Source organism: Hemiscyllium ocellatum, chromosome 23 (assembly GCF_020745735.1).
Source record: "Hemiscyllium ocellatum isolate sHemOce1 chromosome 23, sHemOce1.pat.X.cur, whole genome shotgun sequence".
NCBI lineage: Eukaryota > Metazoa > Chordata > Chondrichthyes > Orectolobiformes > Hemiscylliidae > Hemiscyllium > Hemiscyllium ocellatum.
Genome location: NC_083423.1, coordinates 59,472,300 through 59,498,797, shown reverse-complemented (window position 1 = coordinate 59,498,797; position 26,498 = coordinate 59,472,300). Strand labels below are relative to the sequence as shown.

General features: G+C 45.6%; 1 protein-coding gene across 2 annotated transcripts in view; it reads left to right on the top strand.

The window, feature by feature from the left end:
- Positions 1-26,498, top strand: part of washc4 (WASH complex subunit 4) — a 133,794-nt gene that overhangs the window by 35,248 nt on the left and 72,048 nt on the right. For both annotated transcript variants that reach the window (XM_060843064.1, XM_060843063.1), the window contains exons 9-11: positions 15,084-15,187; positions 16,179-16,299; positions 16,525-16,648. In XM_060843064.1, coding sequence (XP_060699047.1) covers positions 15,084-15,187; positions 16,179-16,299; positions 16,525-16,648 — 349 coding nt within the window. The remainder of the gene's footprint in view (positions 1-15,083; positions 15,188-16,178; positions 16,300-16,524; positions 16,649-26,498) is intronic.

Here is a 26,498-nt window from a genome sequence, read left to right as displayed (position 1 = left end):
GGGCAGGAAGGAACAAAGCAGAGAACAAGGTAGGACTGATAAATTAAAGTGCATTTATTTCAATGCAAGAGGCCTACAGGGAAGGCAGATGAACTCAGGGCATGATGAGGAACATGGGACTGGGATATCATGGCAATGACAGAGACATGGCTCAGGGATGGACAGGACTAGCAGCTTAATGTTCCAGGATACAAATGCTACAGGAAGGATAGAAAGGTGGGCAAGAGAGGAAAGGGAGTGGAATAACATTATGGTTGTACTTACAGAGAATATTCCTGGGAATATGTTCAGGGAGGTTATTTTGGTTGAATTGAGAAATAGGAAAGGGACAATCACCTTATTGGGATTGTATTGTAGACCCCCGATAGTCAGTGAGAAATTGAAAAACAAAACAAATTTGTAAAGAGATTTCAGTTATCTGTAAGATTAATAGGAAGGTTATAGTAGGGTGTTTTAACTTGCCAAGCAAACACTGGGACTGCCTTAGTGTTAAGGGATTAGATGGAGAGGAATTTAAGTGTGTACAAGACAATTTTCTGATTCAATATGTGGATGTACTGCTAATGAAGGTGCAAAACCCGACTACTCTTGGGAAATAAGGCAGGGCAGGTGACTGAGGTGTCAATGGGGGAGCACTTTGAGGTCAGCGACCATAATTCTATTAGTTTTAAAAGGATAGACCAGATCTAAAAGTGAAAGGTTGACATTGGAGGAAGGCCAGTTTTGACTGTATTTGGCAAGAACTTTCAAAAGTTGATTGGGAGTGGATGTTTGCAGATAAAGGGATGGCCAGAAAATGCGAAACCTTCAAAAATGAGATAAGGAGAGTCCAGAGATAGTATGTTCCTATTAGGGTGAAAGGCAAGGTTGATGGGCGGCACAGTGGTTAGCACTGCTGCCTCACAGCGCCAGGTTCAATTCCCGCCTCAGGTGACTGACTGTGTGGAGTTTGCACATTCTCCCCGTGTCTGCGTGGGTTTCCTCCAGGTGCTCCGGTTTCCTCCCACAGTCCAAAGGTGTGCGGGTCAGGTGAATTGGCCATGCTAAATTGCCCGTAGTGTTAGGTAAGGGGTATATGTAGGGGTATGGGTGGGTTGCGCTTCGGCGGGTCGGTGTGGACTTGTTGGGCCGAAGGGCCTGTTTCCACACTGTAAGTAATCTAATCTAAATGTAGTGAATGCTGGATGACTGGAGAACTTGAAGTTTTGGTTAAGAAAAGGAAGGAAGCATATGTCAGGTATAGACAGCAGAGATCGAGTGATTCAGGTTGTATATTTGTTCGCCGAGCTGGTGTGGTTTTCTGCAGGCATTTCAATCCCTCACGAGGTGACATCATCCATGCATCTTCGATACTATGGTGGTCTGTCCCATACAACATAGAATATTACAGCGCAGAACAGGCTCTCGATGTTGTGCCGACCTGCGAACCCATCTATCCTACACTATTCCATTTTTATCCATATGTCTATCCAGTGACCATTTAAATGCCCTTCAAGTTGGCAAGTTGCAGGCAGGCTGTTCCACGCCCCTACTACTTTGAGTAAAGAAATTACCTCTGACATCTGTCCTATATCTGACACCCCTCAATTTAAAGCTATGTTCCCTCGTGCTAGCCATCACCATCCAAGGAAAAAGGCTCTCACTGTCTACCCTGTCTAACGCTCTGATTATCTTGTATGTCGGTAAGTCACCTCTCAACCTTTTTCTCTCCAACTAAATCAGCCTCCAGTCCCTCTACCTTTCCTCTTAAGACCTTTCCTCCATACCAGGCAGTATCCTAGTAAATCTCCTCTGAACTCTTTCCAAAGCTTCCACATCCTTCCTATAATTCAGTGACCAGAACTGAGCGCAATACTGGTGTAGCCGCACCAGAGTTTTGTGCAACTGCAACGTGACCACATGACTCCAAAACTCAATACCTCTCTTAATAAAAGCTGTATATCTTTTTAACAACCCTATCAACCTGGATGGTAACTTTCAGGGATCTATGTACATGTACACCAAGATCTCTCTGCTCGTCTATACTACCAAGAATCCTACCATTAGCCCAATAATCTGCATTCCTGTTACACTTTCCAAAGTGGATCACCTCACACTTTTCTGCATTAAACTCAATGTGCAACCTCTCAGCCCAGCTCTGCAGCTTCCTATGTCCCTCTAACTTACAACATCCTTTGGCACTCCACAACTCTACCGACCTCCATGTCATCCGCAAATTTACTTATCCATCCTTCTATCCCCTCATCCAGGTCATTTATAAAAGTGGCAAACAGCCGTGACCGCAAAACCGATCTTGTGGTGCACTACTAGTAAGTGAACTCCAGAATGAACATTTCCCATCAATCACCACTCTCTGCCTTCTTTCAGCTAGCCAATTTTTGACCGAAACTGCTAAATCACCCTTAATCCCATGCCTCCTTATCTTGTGCAGTAGCCTATCATGGTGAACCTTATCAAATGCCTTACTAAAATGCATATACACCACATCAACTGCTGTACCCTCATCCACATGTTTGGTCGCTTTCTCAACTCAATAAGGCTAGTGAGGCACGACCTACCTTTCAAAAAACCATGTTGACTATCCCTTATGAAATTATACCTTTCTAGATGCTTATATATCCTATCTCTTATAACCTTTTCCAACACTACCCATAATCGAAGTAAGGCTCACAGGTTTATAATTACTAGGGTTGTGTCTACTTCCCTTCTTGACCAAGGGGACAAGGTTTGCTATCCTCCAGTCTTCTGGCAGTATCCTTCTAGACAATGACGACATAAAGATTAATGCCAGAGGCTCTGCAATCTCCTCCCTGGCTTTCCACAGTATCCTAGGATAAATCCTATCCATCCTAGGACACCTCTCTGTTTTCACACTTTCCAGAATTGCTAACACCTCCTCCTTGTGAACCTCAATCCCATCCAATCAAGTAGCCTGTATTCTCTTCGACCACATTGTCTTTTTCCTGTGTGAATACTGATGAAAAATATTTGATTAGCGCTTCCCAATCTCCGCGGACTTCACACACACATTCCCACTACTATCCTTGATTGGACCTAATCTTACACTCGTCATTCTTTTATTCCTGATATACTTATAGAAAACATTTGGGTTTTCCTTGATCCTATCTGCTGACGACTTCTTATGTTTCCTCCTGGCTCTTTTTAGCTCTCTCTTTAGGTCTTTCCTGGCTAACTTGTAACTCTCAAGCCTTCAAGTCTTATCCTAACATTCCTTTTGACAAGAGCTTCACCTTTGGTAAACCACTGCTCCGATGCTCAACAGTTTCGTCCCTGCCTGACAGGTGCACAGTTATCAAGGACACACAGTAGTTGTCCCTTGAATAAGCTCCACATTTCAATTGTGCCCATTTCCTTCCCCATACTATGCATCCTAAATCTTGCCTAATGGCATCATAATTGCCTCTCCCTCATCTATAAGTAGTGCCCTGTGGTATATGCCTATCCCTTTCGATCACTAATGTAAACATAATCAAATTGTAGTCACTTTTGCCAAAGTGCTCACCAGCCTCTAAATCTAACGTCTGGTCAGGTTCCTTAGATTAGATTAGATTCTCTACAGTGTGGATCAGGCCCTTCGGCCCAACAAGTCCACACCAACCCTCCGAAGAGTAACCCATTTCTCTCTGACTAATGCACCTAACATTATGGGTAATTTAACATGGCTAATTCACCTGACCTGCATATCTTTGAACTGTGGGAGGAAACCCACGCAGACAATGGGACAATGTGCAAACTCCACACAGACAGACGCCCAAGGCTGGGATTGAACCTGGGACCCCGGCACTGTGAGGTAGTGGTGCTAACCACTGAGCCACTATGTCACCATTACGCAGTACCAAATCCAATGTGGCCTCGAAACCCTCCCCCCACCCCCACCCACACCCACCTTGTTGGCCTGTCTACATATTCTGTCAGGAAACTCTCCTGCACACATTGGGCTAAAACTGACCCATCTAAAGTACATGAACTATAATATTCCCAGTCAATATTTGGAAAGTTAGAAGTCCTCCATAACAACGACCCTGTCACACTCGCTCCTATCGAGTAAGATCCTTGCTATCCTTTGCCTGGTGTTTTTGTGACTCTGTTTTTGCTATTTCCAGTTCTGTAGCTGAGTGGTTTGTATATGGAGTCCAGTTCAATGTTTTTATTGATTGAGTTCAAGGCTTCAAATGAGTCCTTAGAGTATAAAGGCAGTAGGGGTATACTTAAGAGGGAAATCAAGAGGGGAAAAAAGGGGACATGAGATGGCTTTGGCAATCAGGGTTTGGAGAATCCAATGTGATTTTATAAATACATTAAGGACAAAAGAGGAACCAGGACGAGAATATGAACACTCAAAATATCATCAAGGTAGAATTTGTGCGGAACCACAGGGGGTGGGGAAATACTAAATGAGAATTTTGCATCAATATTTACTATGGAGGAGGACTTGGAAGATATAGAATGTGGGGAAATAGATGGTGACATCTTGAATAATGTCCATATTACAGAGGAGGAGGTGCTAGATGTCTTAAAATACATGAAGGTGGATAAATCCCCAGGACCTGATTCGGAGTACCTTAGAACTCTGTGGGAAGCGAGGGAAGTGATTGTTGGGCCTCTTGCTGAGATATTTGTATCATCAATAGTCACAGATGAGGTGCTAGAAACCTTGGAAGGTGACTAACGTGGTGCCATTGTTTAAGAAAGAAAAAGCTGGAACTATACGCTGGTGAGCCTGACATCAGTGGTGGGCAAGTTGATGGAGGGAATCCTGAGGAACAGGATTTACATGAATTTGAAAAGGCATGGACTAATTAGGGATAGTCAACAAGGCTTTGTGCGTGGGAAATAGTGTCTCTCTAACATGATTGAGTTGTTGAAGAAGTAACGAAGAGGACTGATGAGGGCAGAGCGATGAATGTGATCCATGTGGACTTCAGTAAGGTGTTCAACTAAGTTCCTCATGGTAATTTGGTGAGCAAGGTTAAATCACATGGAACACAGGGAGAATGAGCCATTTGGATATCGAACTGGCTGGAATGTAGAAGATAAGTGTGGTGGTAGAGGGCTGCTTCTCAGACTGAAGGTCTGTGACCAGTGGTGTCGGTGCTGGTTCAACTGCTTTTTGTCGCTTATATAAATAATTTGGATATGAACATAGGAGCTATAGTTAGTAAGTTTGCAATAACACCAAATTGGAGGTGTAGTGAACAGCGAAGAAGGTTACCTCAGTACAACAGTATCTTGATCAGATGTGCCAGTGAGCTGAGGAGCAGCAGGTGGAGTTTAATTTGGATAAATGTGAGGTGCTGCATTTTGGAAAGGCAAATCAGGGTAGTACTTACACACTTAATGGTAAGGTCCTTTGGAGTGTTGCTGAACAAATTCTATGAAATTCAATGTAGCTAAGTGCGAAGTCGTTCACTTTGGTAGGAATAACAAGATGATGGATTACTGGGCTAATGGTAGGCTACTTGGTAGTGTGGATGAGCAGAGGGATCTTGGTGTCCATGTACACAGATCTCTGAAAGTTGCCACCCAGGTAAATAGTGCTGTGAGGAAGGCATATGGTGTACTGGGCTTTATTGGCAGAGGAATTGAGTTCCGGAGTCCTGAGGTCATGTTGCAGTTGTATAAGACTCTGGTGAGGCCTCATCTGGAGTATTGTGTGCAGTTTTGGTCGCCATACTATAGGAAGGATGTGGAAGCTTTAGAACGAGTGCAGAGGAGGTTTACCAGGATGTTGCCTGGAATGGTAGGAAAATCTTATGAGGAAAGGCTGAGGCACTTGGGGCTGTTCTCATTGGAGAAGAGAAGGTTTAGGGGAGATCTGATAGAAGTGTATAAGATGATTAGGGGTTTAGATAGGGTAGATACTAAGAACCTTTTACCGCTAATGGAGTCAGGTGTTACTAGGGGACATAGCTTTAAATTAAGGGGTGGTAGGTATAGGACAGATGTTAGGGGTAGATTCTTCACACAGCGGGTTGTGAGTTCATGGAATGCCCTGCCCGTATCAGTGGTGAACTCTCCTTCTTTATGGTCATTTAAGCGGGCATTGGATAGGCATTTGGAAGTTATTGGGCTAGTATAGGTTAGGTAGGATTCGGTTGGCGCAACATCGAGGGCCGAAGGGCCTGTACTGCGCTGTATCCTTCTATGTTCTAAAGAGACCTTGGTGTGCAAGTTCATAGTTTCATGAAAGTGGAACCTCTGGTAAATAGGATAGTGAAGGAGGCATTTCTTCATTAGTTAGAGTTTTGAGTACAGGAATTGGGAGGTTATGTTGCAGTATACAGGACAATCAGATTTTATACAGGACATTGATTAGGCAAATATTGTGTGCAGTTCTGGTCTCCCTCCTATCGGAAATGATTTGGAGATGTCGGTGTTGGACTGGGGTGTACAAAGTTAAAAATCACACAACACCAGGTTATAGTCCAACAGGTTTAATTGGAAGCACACTAGCTTTCGGAGTGACGCTCCTTAGGTGATTGTGGAGGGCTCAATCGTAACACAGAATTTATAGCAAAAATTTGCATTGTGATGTAACTGAAATTATACATTGAAAACTTGATTGTCTGTTAAGCCTTTCATCTGTTAGAATACAGTGATAGTTTCACTTCTTTCATGTGTAAATCACAAAACCCTTCTTTTTAAAGTTGCATTCTCGGGTTAGCTGCTAACAATGGTGATAGATAGACAATATGTTGAAGGTTCTGGATCAACGGTGCTGGAAGAGCACAGCAGTTCAGGCAGCATCCAAAGTGCAGCGAAATCGACGTTTTGGGCAAAAGCCTTTCATCAGGAATAAAGGCAGTGAGCCTGAAGCATGGAGAGTTAAGCTAGAGGCGGGTGGGGGTGGGGGGAAAGTAGCATTGAGTACAATGGGTGAGTGGGGGAGGGGGATGAAGGTGATAGATCATGAAGGAGAGGGTGGGGTGGATAGGTGGAAAAGGAGTTAGGCAGGTAGGACAAGTCATGGCGACAGTGCTGAGCTGGAAGTTTGGAACTAGGGTGAGCGACAGTGCTGAGCTGGAAGTTTGGAACTAGGGTGAGGTGGGGGAAGGGGAAATGAGGAAACTGTTGAAGTCCACATTGATGCCCTGGGGTTGAAGTGCTCCAAGGTGGAAGATGAGGCATTCTTCCTCCAGGCGTCCGGTGGTGAGGGAGCGGAGGTGAAGGAGGCCCAGGACCTCCATGTCCTCAGCAGAGTGGGATGGGGAGTTAAAATGTTGGGCCACAGGGCGGTGTGGTTGATTGGTGTGGGTGTCCCGGAGATGTTCCCTAAAGCGCTCGGCTTAGAGGCGTCCAGTCACCCCAATGTAGAGGAGACCGCATCGGGAGCAATGAATACAATAAATGATATTAGTGGATGTGTGGGTGAAACTTTGATGGATGTGGAAGCCTTGGATAGAGGTGAGGGAGGAGGTGTGGGCACAGGTTTTACAGTTCCTGCGGTGGCAGGGGAAAGTGCCAGGATGAGAGGGTGGGTTGTAGGGGGGGCGTGGACCTGACCAGGTAGTCACGGTGGGAACGGTCTTTGCGGAAGGCGGAAAGAGGTGGGGAGGGAAATATATCCCTGTTGGTGAGGTCTTTTTGGAGGTGGCGCAAATGTCGGTGGTTGATTTGGTTGATGCGAAGGTTTGTAGGGTGGAAGGTGAGCACCAGGGGCGTTCTGTCCTTGTTGGAGGGGTGGGGTCTGAGGCCGGAGGTGTGGGATGTGGACGAGATGCGTTGGAGGGCATCTTTAACCACATGGGAAGGGAAATTGCGGTCTCTAAAGAAGGAGGCCATCTGGTGTGTTCTATGGTGGAACTGGTCCTCCTGGGAGCAGATACTGCGGAGGCGGAGGAATTGGGAATACGGGATGGCATTTTTGCAAGAGGTAGGGTGGGAAGAGGTGTAATCCAGGTAGCTGTGGGAGTCGGTGGGTTTGTAAAAAAATGTCAGTGTCAAGTCAGTTGTCATTAATGGAGATGGAGAAGTCCAGGAAGGGGAGGGAGGTGTCAGAGATGGTTCAGGTAACTTTAAGGTCAGGGTGAAATGTGTTGGTGAAGTTGATGAATTGCTCAACCTCCTCACGGGAGCACGAGGTGGCCAATGCAGTCATCAATGTAGCGGAGGAAGAGGTGGGAGTGGTGCCGGTGTAATTATGGAAGATCAACAGTTCTATGTAGCCAACAATTTGGAGGTGTTAGCCCCCTGTGTTCTCTGTGTATGACCTGATGTTTAGATTGATTCTAATTCCTGTAGTTTTTGAGCTCAGAGTTCTACATGAATGTATGCAGTTTTTGAGCAACATGCAATGTAACTGTGCAATACAAATTCACCCCACAAAATATATGTGTGCATGTGGGTCTTTGTCTGTCTGTGTGTGTCTGGCTGGGCTGGGCTGGGCTGGGCTGGGCTGGGCTGGGCTGGGCGTGTGTGTGTGTGTGTGTGTGTGTGTGTGTGTGTGTGTGTGTGTGTGTGTAGTGGGTGCAGAGTGTCTTAAGTCTGCGAGGGGGTGCATGTGTGAGCATGGGAGTGTGTGTGTGTGTGTAGTGCCATGGTGATCACCTGTAATGTGACATGAGCCCAAGGTTGAGGCCCTCCCTATGGGTACCGAACTTAGCTATCAGCCTCTGCTCGGCCACTTTCCTCTGCTGCCTGTCCCGAAGTCTATCTTGGAGGATGGTCACCCGAAGGTCCGAGGCTGAATGTCCTGGACCGCTGAAGTGTTCCCCAACTGGGAGGGAACCCTCCTGTCTGTTGATTGTTGTGCTGTGCCCATTCGTCCGTTGTCGTAGCCTTTGCCCGGTTTCCCCAATGTACCATGCCTCCGGGCATCCTTGTCTGCAACGTATAAGATAGACAATGTTGGCTGAGTCACATGAGTACGTGCTATGTACAAGGTTGGAGGTGTTCCCACGCGTAATAGTGGTATCTATGTCCACAATCTGACATGTCTTGCAGCGTCCACCGTGACAGGGTTGTATGGAGTTGTCCTGAGAGCCGGGCAATTTGCAACGAATAATGATCTGTTTGAGATTTGGTGGTTGTTTAAAGGCAAGTAATGGAGGTGTGGGGAAGGTGAGGTGTTCATCCTCATTGATAATGTGTTGCAGGTCCCGAAGAACATGGCATAATTTTTCAGCCCCTGGGAAGTACTGAACAACAAATGGTACACTGTCAGTTGCAGCACGTGTCTGTCTCCTGAGGAGGACATTACGGTTCCTTGCTGTGGCACGTCGGAACTGGCGGTCGATGAGTTGCGCATCGTACCCCGTTCTTGTGAGGGCATCCTTGAGTACTTCCAGGTGTCCATCACGTTCCTCCTCATCTGAGCAGATCCGGTGTATGCGTAGGGCTTGTCTATAGGGAATGGCTGTTTTAATATGTTTTTGGTGGAAGCTGGAGAAGTGTAGCATTGTGAGGTTGTCAGTGGGTTTGCGGTAGAGCGTGGTGCTGAGGTGTCCGTCCTTGATGGAGAAGCACATGTCCAAGAATTCTTCATCCAGATACACGGAACAGCCATGGGGACCAAGTTTTCACCCCAATATGCCAATATTTTTATGCACAGGTTCGAACAAGATTTCTTCTCTATGCAGGATCTCCAACCAACATTGTACACCAGGTGCATTAATGACATTTTCTTCCTCTGGACCCATGGCGAGGAGTCACTGATAAAACTACACAGTGACATCAACAAGTTTCATCCCACCATCAAACTCACCATGGACTACTCTCGACTGTCTGTCTCATTCTTGGACATGTGCGTCTCCATCAAGGATGGACACCTCAGCACCACACTCTACCGCAAACCCACAGACAACCTCACAATGCTACACTCCTCCAGCTTCCACCCAAAACATATTAAAACAGCCATTCCCTATGGACAAGCCCTACGCATACACCGGATCTGCTCAGATGAGGAGAACGTGACGGACACCTGAAAGTACTCAAGGATGCCCTCACAAGAATGGGGTATGATGCTCAACTCATCGACCGCCAATTCCGACGTGCCACAGCAAGGAACATAGAACATACAAAAATACAGCGCAGTACAGGCCCTTTGGCCCTTGATGTTGCGCCGATCCAAGCCCACCTAACCTACTCTAGCCCACTATCCTCCATATGTCTATCCAATGCCCGTAAAGAGGGAGAGTCCACCACTGCTACTGGCAGGGCATTCCATGAACTCACGACTCGCTGAGTAAAGAATCTACCCCTAACATCTGTCCTATACCTACCACCCCTTAATTTGAAGCTATGCCCCCTCGTAATATCTGACTCCATACGTGGAAAAAGGTTCTCCTGGTCAACCCTATCTAAGCCCCTAATCATCTTGTACACCTCTATCAAGTCACCCCAAACCTTCTTTTCTCCAATGAAAACAGCCCCAAGTGCCTCAGCCTTTCCTCATACGATCTTCCTACCATACCAGGCAACATCCTGGTAAACCTCCTCTGCACCCGTTCCAATGCCTCCACATCCTTCCCATAGTATGGCGACCAAAACTGCACACAATACTCCAGATGCGGCCGCACCAGAGTCTTATACAACTGCAACATGACCTCAGGACTCCGGAACTCAATTCCTCTACCAATAAAAGCCAGAATGCCATATGCCTTCCTCACAGCACTATTTACCTGGGTGGCAACTTTCAGAGATCTGTGTACATGGACACCAAAATCCTTCTGCTCATCCACACTATCAACTATCCGACCATTAGCCCAGTACTCCATTTTCTTGTTACTCTTCCCAAAGTGAATCACTTCACACTTAGCTACATTGAACTCCATTTGCCACCTTTCTGCCCAGCTCTGCAACTTATCTATATCCCGCTGTAACCTGCCACATCCTTCCTCACTGTCAACAACTCCACCGACTTTCCTATCATCCTCTAACTTCCTCACCCAACCTTCTAGCCCCTCCTCCAGGTCATTTATAAAAATGACAAACAGCAATGGTCCCAAAACAGATCCTTGCGGAACACCGCTGGTAACTGCACTCCAAGATGAACCTTTACCATCAACTACTACCCTCTGTCTTCTTCCAGCCAGCTAATTCCTAATCCAAACCTCCAACTCACCCTCAATGCCATACCTCCGTATTTTTTGCAGTAGCCTACCATGGGGAACCTCATCAAACGCCTTACAAAAATCCATATACACCACATCTACCGCTTTACCCTCATCCACTTCCTTAGTCACCTTCTCAAAGAATTCAATAAGCTTTGTGAGGCACGACCTGCCCTTGATCACATTATTCCTATCCATATGTTCATAAATTCTATCCCTTACAATTCTCTCTAAGACTTTGCCCACAACAGAAGTGAGACTCACCAGCCTATAGTTACTAGGGTTATCCCTACTCTCCTTCTTGAACAAGGGAACCACATTTGCCATCCTCAGTCTTCTGGCACTATTCCTGTAGACAACGAGGACATAAAAATCAAGGCCAATGGTTCTGCAATCTCCTCCCTTGCTTCCCAGAAAATCCTAGGATAAATTTCATCAGGCCCAGGGGACTTATCTAATTTCACCCTTTCCAGAATTTCCAACACCTCTTCCCTACATACCTCAAAGCCATCCATTCTAATTAATTGTGACTCAATATTCACATCAGCAACAGTGTCCTGTTCCTGAGTGAATACTGACGAAAAGTATTCATTCAGTGTCTCCCCAATCTCTTCAGCATCCACACGCAACTTCCCACTACTATCCTTGACTGGACCTATTCCTACCCTCGTCATTCTTTTATTCCTGACATACCTATAGAAAGCCTTTGGGTTTTCCTGAATCCTACCAACCAAGGACTTTTCATGTCCTCTCCTTGCTGCTCTTAGCTCTCTCTTTAGATCCTTCCTGGCTACCTTATAACTCTCTCAATCGCCCCAATTGAACCTTCGCACCTCATCTTTACATCGGCCGCCCTCTTCCCTTTAACAAGGGATTCCAAATCCTTATTAAACCACGGCTCCCTCACATGACCCTTTCCTCCCTGCCTGACAGGTACACACCTATCAAGGACACTCAATAGTTGCTCCTTAAACAAGCTCCACATATCGATTCACCCTTCCCTTGAAGCCTACTTTTCCAAGCCACGCATCCTAAGTCATGCCTCACCACATCATAATTTCCCTGCCCCCAGCTATAACTCTTACCCCCAGCAGTGCATACTTATCCCCCTCCATCACTAGAGTAAAAGTCACCGAATTGTAGTCACTGTCCCCAAAGTGCTCACCTACTTCCAATTCTACCACCTGGCCTGGTTCATTACCCAGAACCAAATCCAGTATGGCCACACCTCTTGTTGGCCTGTCTACATTTGTGTCAGGAAAACCTCCTGCACACATTGGACAAACACCGACCCATCTAACGTACTCGAGCTATATCTTTCCCAGTCAATATCTGGAAAGTTAAAGTCCCCCATAACAACCACCCTATTACTTTCACTCTTCTCCAGAATCATCCTCGCAATCCTTTCTTCTACGTCTCTAGGACTATTAGGAGGCCTGTAGGAAACTCCTAACAGGGTGACCTCACCTTTCCTATTTCTAAGCTCAGCCCAAACTACCTCAGATGGCCAGTCTTCATCCATTGCCCTTTCCACCGCTGTAATACTATCTTTGACAAGCAATGCCACACCTTCCCCTCTTTTACTCCCAACTCTGACCCTACTAAAACATTTAAAGCCTGGAACCTGCAACTGCCAATCCTATCCCTGTTCTACCCAGGTCTCCGTAATAGCCACAACATCGAAATCCCAGGTACCAACCCAACCCACGTTAGGAACCGTAATGACCTCCTCAGCAGACAGATACGTGTTCAGTACTTCCCAGGGGCTGAAAAATTATGCCATGTTCTTCGTGACCTGCAACGCATTATCAATGAGGATGAGCACCTCACCAAGATCTTCCCACTACTTGCCTTTAAACAACCACCAAACCTCAAACAGAACATTGTTCGTAGCAAACTGCCCGGCTCTCAGGACAACTCCATACAACCCTGTCATGGTGGACGCTGCAAGACGTGTCAGATTGTGGACATAGATACCACTATTACGCGTGGGAACACCTCCCACCTTGTACATGGCAGGTACTCATGTGACTCAGCCAACGTTGTCTATCTTATACGTTGCAGGCAAGGATGCCCGGAGGCATGGTACATTGGGGAAAGCGAGCAAAGGCTACGACAACGGACGAATGGGCACCGCCCAACAATCAACAGACAGGAGGGTTCCCTCCCAGTTTGGGAACACTTCAGTGGTCCAGGACCTTCGGGTGACCATCCTCCAAGGTGGACTTCGGGACAGGCAGCAGAGGAAAGTGGCTGAGCAGAGGCTGATAGCTAAGTTCGGTACCCATAGGGAGGGCCTCAACTGGGACCTTGGGTTCATGTCACATTACAGGTGATCACCATTGCACTACACGCACACACGCACACAGACACCCACACATACACTCCCACGCTCACACATGCACCCCCTCACAGACTTAAGACACTCTGTACCCACTACACACACACACACGCACTCTCAGCCCCCACCCCAGACAGATAGACAAAGACCCACATGTGCACATATATTTTGTGTGGTGAATTTGTATTGCACGTTGCTCAAAAACTGCATACATTCGTGTAGAACTTTGAGCTCAAAAACTGCAGGAATTTATGTAAAACACTGTTATCTCATTTATTAGATTAGAATCAATCTAAACATCAGGTCATAGAGAACACAGGGGGCTAACACCTTCAACATATTGTCTAGCTATCACCATTGTTAGCAGCTAACCCGAGAATGCAACTTTAAAAAGAAGGGTTTTGTGATTTACACATGAAAGAAGTGAAACTATCACTGTATTCTAACAGATGAAAGGCTTAACAGACAATCAATTTTTCAATGTATAATTTCAGTTACATCACACTGCAAATTTTTGTTATAAATTCTGTGTTACGATCGAGCCCTCCACAATCACCTGATGAAGGAGCGTTGCTCCGAAAGCTAGTGTGCTTCCAATTAAACCTGTTGGACTGTAACCTGGTGTTGTGTGATTTTAAACTTGCTATCAGAAAGATGTTGTGAAACTTGAAAGGGTTCAGAAAAGATTTACAAGGATGTTGCCACGATTGGACATTTTGAGCTAGGGTTGGAGGCTGAATAGACTGGGGCTGTTTTCCCTGGAACATTGGAGGCTGAGGGGTGACCTTATAAAGGTTTATAAAATCAAGAGGGCCATAGATAGGGTACATAGGCCAGGTCTTACCCTCGGGGTGGGAGAGTTCAGGACTAGAGGGAATTGGTGTCGAGCGAAAGAGGAAATGTTTAAATGTAACCTGAGGTGCAACATTTTCATGCAGAGGATGGTGCATGTATAATGAACTGCTGGAGGAATTCTGAAGGCTGGTATAGTGACAACATTTAAAAGGCATCTGGATGGGTATATGAATAGGAAGGGTTCAAAGGAATATGGACCTAGTGCTGGCAAATGGGACTAGATTAGTTTAGGATATTTGATTAGCATGGACGAGTTGGACCAAATTTCCAGACTGTACCTTTCTATGACTCAAACCCAACATTGAGTATTACCAGGTTTTGTTGCATCTGGGCTAGAGTATCTGAGTAATAAGTGATATTCAGTGATATTCAATCAATAATAAATGTCGCCACTTTTGATCTCATGATGAAGAGAAGGCCATTGACGCAGCTGAAGATGTTTGGCCCCAGGATACTGACATACCAGTGTTCCTGTGGTGCAGTTGTTGTAATCCCACTTCTGAGCCAAGAGCCTGAGCTTCAAATCCTACCTCATCCAGTGCTGTGTAGTAACATCTCTGAAGATTAGAAAATATTTGCCCTGAGGAGGTGGTCATTGGCTGGATTGGATTTATCCTGCTTTAGTGAAGAAGCTGTAACTGGACAATTGTCATATTGTTGAGCAGAAATCAGTATTGTAGTTATACCGGAATAACGTGACTGGGAGGTTCCTTTGAAGGGTTTGTGAAAGATTTAAGTTTGAAGCCATTTATTTAAATAGTGATGTTATTTTTGTGCTTCACTGCTATAAACTGTATACCTTCATGCTGTTACAGATTGTATACGAGCATCTTGGAGAACTGCTGGCTGTTCTCCTCGTTTTGGATGAAATAATTGGGAATCATGTTACCTTGAAGGACCACTGGATCATGTATAAAAGGTTGGCATGTGGAGGATGACATAAACGCAAATTATTTTACTCGTGCTTAAATCCATGTGACTCAATGGAGATTATATTGCTTGATTCATGGAACCTGTCTCTTACAAGGGCATGGTCATGATCTGATTCTATGCAAGGTTAAATTCTCATCTCGAACAGCCTTCCGAAGAGGGCCTGTAGAATAATAAGGATGTTTCCATGTGATGGAAAAACATGAAGACAACTTTCATTTACATAGTAATAAAATGAAGAATTGTGCTCATTGGAAATTTGAAACAAAAACAAAGTGCTTGAGAAACTTAGGTTTGGTGGCAACTAGACTCAACATGTTAACTAGGTGGAAGTGGGTACTGCAGATGCTGGAGATTGGAGTCAAGATTAGATTGATGCTTGTAAAGCACAGCAGGTTAGGCAGCATCCAAGGAGCACGAAGATCAACGTTTTGGGCAAAAGCCCTTTATCAGGAATTTCAGCACCACTCTAATGTTGACTCGAAATGTTAACTGTTTCTCCACAGGTGCTGCCAGGCCTGATTTTCTCTAGCACTTTGTTTTTATTTTGCTTTCTTTTACAATAGCCTTGGTACTGTTTTTCTCCTGCCATAGCTGGGGAACAGTGTTCCCTCTGAGCTGCGTGTTTTCACAATTGTGTAACAGTGCATCAAGTGTGCTTAATTGTTACAGTTGCACACATCCTGATTGTGAAGAGGTTTACTGCCATTTTAGTCCATCAGCAAGCAACTGGCTGATTCCTTCATCATATTAACTTACTGAACACCAACGAGGCTGACAAGATCATCAGGTGGAACTAACAGTTGGAATTCATTCAAGTCAGTTCTTGGAGTCCAAATCCATCACTCAGCATTTTTTCTCTTATGGCCTCCCTCCTACCACTCAGTGGTTCAGAGGAGTGAGGTAGTGAGAGGGTTGGTATTTAGGTTAATTGAAATGTTTTCTGTTACAACATTTACAGCTGTATTTTTGATTTTTAGGTTATTGAAATCAGTCCACCACAATCCGTCAAAATTTGGAATTGCTGAGGAAAAGCTGAAACCATTTGAAAAGTTGTTGTTAAAGCTCGAGGGGCAGTTACTGGATGGAATGATTTTTCAGGTTAGGGAACCTTTATATCTAAATGGTCACCAAGGCAGAATCATTGAAGTACTTCACTGACAAAAATCCATTTCCGTTTATGGCTAATCAAATAGCTTGTATGCAGTCATAGTCTCTAACTTACCATTCTAAAGCAGTGTGTCGTAGCTTGTGTGATGTGGGATGACATGTTCTCGTTAACTCGTGGTTTAAGAAGAGGAGGTATTAACTGTGTTCATTTTGTAGGCCTGTGTTGAACAGCAGTTCGATACAAGGAATGAGCCAACCTCCGTCTCAAAGAATAGCACGTTTGCAGAAGAGTTTGCCCACAATATTCGCACTATTTTCACCAGTGCAGAATCCAAGCTTGGTAAGGTTTGGTTGTACTTCTGGTTTTCTTGAAAATATAACTGAGCTGCCAACTCAATTCCTCTCCTGATTGCAGTCTGAGGCTGAGCTAGACCATTCATGGCAATGGTGTCCCATTTGACCATGAGCATACCTTATATCTTCCATCACTAAGATTGCCTACTTTCATCTTCATAACATCAGCCTTCTTTGGACTAAACTCAGTGCAACTGCTGAAATCCTCAGTCAATCAATTTGGCACAGAAAGTAGTTCAGCTCATTGAGCCCTTGTTAGTTTTCTGTGAAGAAATTCAGTTGGTCCATTACCTCTTAAGTTTCTGAGTCACCTATTTCTCACGAATGCCTTTCATTAATTGTCACTGCTATCACCATCCTTGTAAGCAGTGAGTTCCAGATCATTGCCATTCACTGCAGTCAAAAAAATCTCTAATTTCTTATCTCATATTTCTTGCTTGATTCTTAAATTTTTATTCTCTCGTTCTTTTATCATCAGTTGATAGTTATTTTATCCACCTCGTATAAACCTATCAACTTTTACCACACTCCTTTTAGCTACATTGCTCCAAGCAGGGGTGGCATGGTGAATCAGTGGTTAGCACTGCAGTCTCATAGTGCCAGGGCAACTGTCTGTGTGGAGTTTGCAAATTCTCCTTGCGTTCGTGTGGGTTTCCTCCGGGTGCTCCGGTTTCCTCCCACAGTCCAAAGGAGTGCGGGTCAGGTGGATTGGCCACGCTAAATTGCTCCATAATGTCAGGTGCATTAACTAGAGGGAAATAGTTCTGGGTGGGTTACTCTCCAGAGAGTTGTTGCGGATTGATGTGGTTGAATGACCTGTTTCCACACTGTAGGGAATCTAATCTAAAGTACTTCCATTTCTCATGGAAAAAGAATGCAAGAGCAGTATTGGTTACAGAAGCAATATTTCGGGGAACTGATGAGTATTTCTGTAGCTCTAGGCATGACTCCAGGGTGTGTGCACTTCCCTGATGGTACGGTCTAGGATGACACTAAATGGTTGCATAGCACTACTTTTGGGGGATGGAGGAGAGGTTGAATAGTCAGCATTCATAGTCTACATACCATCAGATTTTAAAGGGGGAGAAAATAGATTGCCTTTGGCTTTGAAGTCCACTTTTTCGGTAACCACAGATTTACTCCCAATATTATGTACTAGTAAGCACAGATTTAGAAGGATAATGAAAATGAATGTGTAGCTGAAGAAGTGATGCAGGAGGAATAGCTTTAAATTTCTGAGGCACTGAGACAATCTTGATGCAACTGCACCTCTTCAAGGTTTGATTAGTTTTTCGGGGGAATCAAACTGAGCGGGATTTCAAACAGAGAAACAAAGTTGATTAAAGCAGGAAGAAAAGTAGTAACGGCACTTGGAAGATAGAAATAAATGCTAGTATCGAATAGGCGTAAAGTATGGAATAATGTTTAAAAGGTGCTCCATATCCAAACACATACAACATTCAAATGTGGCAAGTGAATTTGTGGCGCAAGTAGAAATAAACTGATTATTCAAGGATATGTAAAGTTTCAGGAGGTCATACAAAGATGAAAAGAAGGTGGGATACCGCAGTTAATAATGGATGGTTAGAAACCTTGAGGGATGGTTTTGGATTAGAACGTCAAGATGTTGAACCAGTTTGAATGGAACTAAGAAATGGGAAGGAGCAACAAATCTTGGTGGGCTTTTGTAATGGGATGCCAAACAGTTTTCGTAGCTTGGCACGCTGAATGAATCAAGAAATTAGGTGCTTATGCAGTAAATATCCTTTAGGGAATGAAATCTGTCATCCTTAACTGGTGTCGCATACACCTTATTCCAGAGCTGCAGTAATGTACTAGACCCTTAACTGCCTTTTGAAGTGGCCTAGCAAATCACTCAGTAATTAACAGAAAGGAAAGTGAGCAGGAATAAATATCATTCTTGAGTTGGTAGGCTATGACTAATGGGGTACAGCAATTGTTAGTTCTTGGGTTCCAGCTACTCACAAGTAACATTAATATCAATTATAATATTTCCAATATTATCAAAGTACTTGATAAACTCGACAGGTCAGGCAGTATCTGTAGACAGAGGAATAGATTTAATGTTTCAAGTCCAATGTGACTCTTCAAAACTATAACTATAATATAACTGTAATATAACTATAATGTGAAGACAATGCAATGGTGCTTTAGTGATTTGGACAAATTGAGTGAGGAAAAGCATGGGATGTTGACTATGTTGTGGAGGATTGGAGAAATGTTAAATTACCACTTTAGTCATAAGAACATTAGGGTGGCACAGTGGTTAGCACTGCTGCCTCACAGCGCCGGAGACCTGGGTTCAATTCCCGACTCAGGCGACTGTCTGTGTGGAGTTTGCACGTTCTCCCCGTGTCTGCGTGGGTTTCCTCCGGGTGCTCCGGTTTCCTCCCACAGTCCAAAGATGTGCGGGTCAGGTGAATTGGCCATGCTAAATTGCCCGTAGTGTTAGGTAAGGGGTAAATGTAGGAGTCTGGGTGGGTTGCACTTCGGCGGGTCGGTGTGGACTTGTTGGGCCGAAGGGCCTGTTTCCACATTGTAAGTAATCTAATCTAAACAGAAATATAGAGTATTTTTAAAATAGCCTTCCAAACCTTATTGAGTTCTTTGAGTAGGTGACCAAACAGATGGATGAGGGTAAAGTGGTTGATATGGTCTATATGGATTTCAGTAAAGCGTTCGATAAGGTTCCATGCGGTAGGCTATTGCAGAAAATACCAAGGCATGGGATTGAGGGTGATTTAGCGGTTTGGAACAGAAATTGGTGAGCTGAAAGAAGACAGAGGGTGGTAGTTGATGGGAAATGTTCATCCTGGAGTTCAGTTACTAGTAGCGTACATCAAGGATCTGTTTTGGGGCCACTGCTGGTTGTCATTTTTATAATGATCTGGATGAGGACGTAGAAGGATGGGTTAGTAAATTTGCAGATGACATTAAAGTTGTTGAAGTTGTGGATAGTGTGGAAGGATATTGTAGATTATACTGGGACATAGATAAGCTGCAGAGCTGGGATGAGAGGTGGCAAATGGAGTTTAATGCTGTAAAATGTGAGGTGACTCAGTTTGGAAGGGATAACAGGAATGCAGAGTACTGGGCTAATGGTAAGACTCTTGATAGTGTGAATGAGCAGAGAGATTTCGGTGTCCATATGCATAGATCCCTGAAAGTTGCCACCCAGTTGATAGGATTGTTAAGAAGGCGTTTATTGGTAGAGGGATTGAGTTTCAGAGTCATGAGGTCATGCTGCAGTTGCACAAAACGCTGGTGCGACCTCACTTGGAGAATTGTGTGCAGTTCTGGTTGCCGCATTATCAGAAGGTTGTGGAAGAATTGGAAGTGGTGCAGAGGAGACTTGTCAGGATGTTGCCTGGTATGGATGGAATGTGTTATGAGGAAAGGCTGAGGGACTTGAGGCTGTTTTCATTAGAAAGAAGAAGGTTGAGAGGTGACTTGATAGAGACATACAAAATGATCAGAAGATTTGATAGGGTGGGCAGGGAGAGCCTTTTTCCTTGGATGGTGATAGCTAGCACGACGGGACATAGCTTTAAATTGAAGGGTGACAGATGTCAGACGTAGGTTCTTTACTCGGAGAGTAGTAAGGGTATGGGATGGCCTGCCTGCAACAGTATTAGACTCGTCAACTTGAAGGGCATTTAAATAAGGTCATTAGATAAACATATGGATGATAATGGAATAGTGTAGGATTGAAAGGCTTCCGATTGGTTTCACAGGTCAGCGCAACATTGAGGGCTGAAGAGCCTGTACCGCGCTGTAATGTTCTATAATATATAGTGAGAAATTGGCACGTTGGTATCCCAAGGTACCAAAGTGTCCTTGTTCATGAATCTGTGAAAGTTAGTGATTAGATTAGATTCCCTATAGTGCCCAACAAGTCCACACTGACCCTCCGAAGAGTAACCCACCCAGACCTATTCCCCCACTCATGCGCTTATCACTATGGGCAATTTAGCATGGCCAATTCATCTGAATTGCACATCTTGGGACTGTGGGAGGAAGCCGAAATACCTGTAGGAAAGCCACGCAGACACGGGGAAAATGTGCAAACTTAATGCTGACAGTGCCTGAAGCTGGAACCAAACCTGGGTTCCTGACACTGTGAGGCAGCAGTGCTAACCACTGAGCCACTGTGCCGCCCTGTGTCTAAGTACAGAAGCTGTTAGGAAGGGAAATGGCATGTTGGCTTTTATTGCAAGGAAATTTGAGTACAAAATAAAGATGTGTTGCTGCAGTTATGTGCACCCTTCATTAGGTGGCACCTCGAGTATTGTGTATAGTTTTGATCTAAGCCAAGGAAAGATATTCTTAATACAGAGGGAGTGTAGCGGAGGTTGGATTGTCTTATAAGTGACTTTGAGTAGATTGGGTCTGGATTTTCTGCAGTTTAGAAGAGTGAGAGTTGGAGGTGGCGGGGGGTGGGGGTGGTGATAGCATAGTAGTACAGATGGAAGACTGGTTGCTTAACAGAGAGCAGAATAGATGTAAATAGATATTTTTCAATTTGGCAAGATGTTAAACATGCACAAAAACATAGGTTGCTGAAAAAGTTTAGCAGGTCTAGCAGCAACTGTGAAAAGAAATGAGAGTTAACGTTTCGGGTCTGGTGACCCTTCACAGAACTGATGGCAGTGAGGAAAATGTTGGTTTATGTGCAAAAGGTAGGTGGAGGGAGAGGGTAAGGAGTAAATGATTGGTGGGGATGGAGCCCAAAGAGAGAGGAACAGTTGGACAGACAAAGGAGTGGACAACAATCTGGCTAGGAGAGTGAATAGCTTTTAATGAAGTCTATTAGTAGCTAACAATAGGTAGTATGTAATAGCATATTGTACTAACAAGGCCTAGTGTGTGGGGTTCCGGGCTACGACACTGGAGAGTTTCAGCCCTAAAATTATTTAACTTGATATTGAGTCCAGAGGGCTTCAAGGAAATTAAGGAGTTGTTCTTCCAGCTTGCACTGAGCTGGAACACTGCAGTGCCTGAGACAGTGATGTTGGCCAGGGAAAAGGGTGGTGTGTTAAAGTGGCAGGCAGCTGGAAGCTCAGGATCTTTTTTGCAGGCAAAACGTAGACTTGCTGTGAAGTAGTCTCCCAGTCTATGCTTTATTTCCCCGATGTAGAGGAGATCACATTGTGAGCAGTGAATGCAGTTGACTAGATGTATTGCATGATCTGCCATAGGGACCTCAGTACTGGAACCTCAACAGTTATCATTTATATAAATGATTTAGATGAAGGGGCAGAATATATGGTTGTCAAATTTGCTGATGAGACATATGTAGGAAAGTAAGTGGTGAAAAATAATAAGGCTACAAAAAGACATAGGTTAAATAATTGTGCAAGGATGTGGCACATTGAGGAAGGAAAATGTGAAATTTCTGTGTTAGTTGGATGAATAGAAAAAACTGCTGAAGTGATGCAGTGGGATCTGGGTGTTTTCATGCATAAATAGCAAAACAAATAGTTACCAGGTACAGCAAATAATTAGGAAAGATTAGATTAGACTTACAGTGTGGAAACAGGCCCTTCGGCCCAACAAGTCCACACCGACCCGCCGAAGCACAACCCACCCATACCCCTACATATTACCCCTTACCTAACACTACGGGCAATTTAGCTTGGCCAATTCACCTGACCCGCACATCTTTGGACTGTGGGAGGAAACCGGAGCACCCGGAGGAAACCCACGCAGACACGGGGAGAACGTGCAAACTCCACACAGTCAGTCGCCTGAGTCGGGAATTGAACCCGGGTCTACAGGCGCTGTGAGGCAGCAGTGCTAACCACTGTGCCACCGTGCCGCCCAAAGCTAACAGTATTGTATATTGTGAGGGAAATTGAATACTGACCTTCCCAAGCAATGCATTCCAGATTCCCACTGAGTGAAAACGTTCTTTCCAAAATCCCCCTAACTCATTTGCCCTCTGACGCCTCAACCAGGAAGAACATCATCTCTCTCTCTTCACCTTGTCCATGCCCCTCATAATCGTATATACCTCAATTATATTTCCTTTCTGTTTTCTCTAGTGCAGAGAAGACTACCTAAGCCTATTTGATCTCTCTTTATAGCTCAATATCCTAATCCCAGGCTGCGCGCTGATGAACCTTTCTGTACCCTGCCTAGTGCTATCATGTCATTCCTGTAGTGAAGTGACCAGAATTGCGCACAATCCTTCAGCTGTGGCCTGACCAACACTCTCTACAATTCTAACGTTACCTCCTTGCTGTTGTACTCTGTGTCATAACTGATGAAAGCAGGTGCTGAAAATGTGTTGCTGGAAAAGCGCAGCAGGTCAGGCAGCATCCAAGGAGCAGGAGAATCGACGTTTCAGGCATGAGCCCTTCTTCAGGAATGAGGAAAGTGTGCCAAGCAGGCTAAGGTAAAAGATAGGGAGGAGGGACTTGGGGGAGGGGCATTGGAAATACGTTAGGTTTAAGGGGGTTTAGGTGAGGGTGATAAGGTGAGGATGATAGGCCGGAGTGGTGGCGGGGTCGGAGAGGTCAGGAAGAAGATTGCAGGTTAGGAAGGTGGTGCTGAGTTCGAGGGTTGGGACTGAGACAAGGTGAGGGGAGGGGAAATGAAGAAATTGGAGAAATCTGAGTTCATCCCTTGTGGTTGGAGGGTTCCTAGGCGGAAGATGAGGCGCTCTTCCTCTCGCCGTCATGTTGCTATGGTCTGGCGATGGAGGAGTCCAAGGACCTGCATGTCCTTGGTGGAGTGGGAGGGGGAGTTGAAGTATTGAGCCACAGGGTGGTTGGTCCGGGTGCCCCAGCGGTGTTCTCTGAAATGTTCCGCAAGTAGGTGGCCTGTCTCCCCAATATAGAGGAGGCCACATCGGGTGCAGCGGATGCAGTAAATGATGTGTGTGGAGGTGCAGGTGAATTTGTGGCTGATATGAAAGGATCTTTTGGGGCCTTGGAGGGAAGTAAGGGGGGAGGTATGGGCGCAAGGTTTGCATTTCTTGCGGTTGCGGGGAAGGTGCCGGGAGTGGAGGTTGGGTTGGTGGGGGTGTGGACCTGACGAGGGAGTCACGGAGGGAGTGGTGTTTTTGAACCGCTGATAGGGGAGGGGAGGGAAATATATTCCTGGTGGTGGGGTCCGTTTGGAGGTGGCGGAAATGACGACGGATGATACGATGAATATGGAGGTTGGTGGGGTGGTAGGTGAGGACCAGTGGGGTTCTGTTGGTGGCGATTGGAGGGGCGGGGCTCAAGGGCAGAGGAGCGGGAAGTGGAGGAGATGCGGTGGAGGGCATCGTCGATCACGTCTGGGGGGAAATTGCGGTCTTTGAAGAAGGAGGCCATCTGGGTTGTTCGGTATTGGAACTGGTCCTCCTGGGAGCAGATCTGGCGGAGATGAAGGAATTGGGAATATGGGATGACGTTTTTACAGGGGGCAGGGTGGGCGGAGGTGTAGTCTAGATAGCTGTGGGAGTCGGTCGGTTTATAGTAAATGTCCGTGTTGATTCGGTCGCCCGAGATAGAAATGGAGAGGTCTAGGAAGGGGAGGGAGGAGTCTGAGATGGTTCAGGTAAATTGGAGGTCGGGGTGGAAGGTGTTAATAAAGTGGATGAACTGTTCAACCTCATAGGAGCACGAGGCAGCGTCAATACAGTCATTAATGTAGCGGAGGAAAAGGTGGAGGGTGATGCCAGTGTAGCTGCAGAAGATGGACTGTTCCATATATCCTACGAAAAGGCAGGTATAGTAGCTGGGGCCCATGTGGGTGCCCATGGCTACTCCCTTGGTTTGGAGAAAGTGGAAGGATTGGAAAGAGAAGTTGTTCAGAGTGAGGACCAGTTCAGTCAGTCGAAGGAGGATGTCAGTGGAAGGGTTCTGGTTGGTACGGCGGGAAAGAAAGAAGGGGAGGGCTTTGAGTCCTTCGTGATGGGGGATGGAGGTGTACAGGGACTGGATGTCCATGGTGAAGATAAGGTGTTGGGGATCGGGGAAGCGGAAATCATGGAGGAGGTGGAGGGCGTGGGTGGTGTCCCGAACGTAGGTGGGGAGTTCTTGGACTAAGGGGGACAGGACCGTGTCGAGGTATGGAGAGATGAGTTTGGTGGGGCAGGAGCAGGCTGAGACAATGGGTCGGCTGGGGCAGTCAGGTTTGTGGATTTTGGGCAGGAGGTAGAAATGGGTGGTGGGGGGTTGTGGGACTATGAGGTTGGAGGCAGTGGATAGGAGATCACCTGAGGAGATGAGGTTATGGATGGCTTGGGAGATGATGGTTTGGTGGTGGGATGTGGTGTCATGGTCAAGGGGGCAGTAGGAGGAGGTGTCCATAAGTGGCGTTTAGCCTCAGCGGTGTAAAGATCAGTGCACCAAACTACCACTGCGCCTCCCTTGTCTGCCGGTTTGATAGTGAGGTTGGGGTTGGAACGGAGGGAGTGGAGGGCTGCACGTTCCGAGAGAGAGGTTGGAGTGGGTGTGAGGGATGGAGAGGTTGAGGAGGTTAATGTCGCGGCCACAGTTGGCTATGAAGAGATCGAGGACAGGTAAGAGGCCAGCACAGGGTGTACACGTGGATGGGGTGGGAGAAGGGGTCGTCAGAGGGTGGGCGAGAATCCTGGTTGAAGAAGAAGGCACGAAGGCGGCGGAAGAATTGTTTGATGTCTCACCGCGTGTTGAACTCGTTAATCCGAAAGTGTAGGGGAATGAAGGTGAGGCCTCTCCCGAAGACTGATCTTTCATCCTCACGAGGGATGAACTCGGATTTCTCCAGTTTCCTCATTTCCCCTCCCCCCACCTTGTCTCAGTCCCAACCCTCGAACTCAGCACCACCTTCCTAACCTGCAATCTTTTTCCTGACCTCTCCGTCCCCTCCCCCACTCTGGCCTATCACCCTCACCTTATCACCCTCACCTTAACCTCCTTCCACCTGTCGCATTTCCAACGCTCCTCCCCCAAGTCCCTCCTCCCTACCTTTTATCTTAGCCTGCTTGGCACACTTTCCTCATTCCTGAAGAAGGGCTCATGCCCAAAACATTGATTCTCCTGCTCCTTGGATGCTGCCTGACCTACTGCATTTTTCCAGCAACACATTTTCAGCTCTGATCTCCAGCATCTGCAGTCCTCACTTTCTCCTCCCTGATGAAAGCAAATGTCCCATATGCCTTCTTAACTCTGCTAGTCATGTGCTCTGCAGACTTCAGTTATCTGTGCATATTTGCCTCAAGATCCTTCTGTTCCTCAAAACTACCCAGTGTCCTGCCAGTCATTAAATACACCCTTATCTTGTTACTTTTTCCAAATGCATCACCTTGCACTTATCAGAGTTAAATGCCATCTCCACTGGTCTGCCCATTTGACCAGCCCATCTATATCTTCCTGTAACCTGCAATCATCATCATCGCTATGCATCACTCTACCAATCTTGGTGTCATCTGCAAATTTGCTGAACATTCCACCCAAATCTTCATGTACAGTTCTGCCATAATGCGGTAGTTGTGTTCTTGTGCGATCCCGTGTTGTAAGAAAATAGTATAATAGCAGCACCATTTAAAGTAATGGGGCCCGAATTGCATTATAACTAATACATGCTTTAAAAGTTTGTGCTTCCTCAATTATTCAAGCGTGTTATTGCAAATTTGCATTAACGAAACTCACCTTATAAGAGAATGATCTGTATATCATGTGTGTGTATAACAAGCAATAAAGGTCCCAGTACTGATGATGTGGTACACTGCTGGACACTGGCCTCCAGTCGCTCAAACAGACTTCTACCACTATCCTTTGTATCCTATTACTAAGAGAAAGTGAGGACTGCAGATGCTGGGGATCAGAGCTGAAAATGTG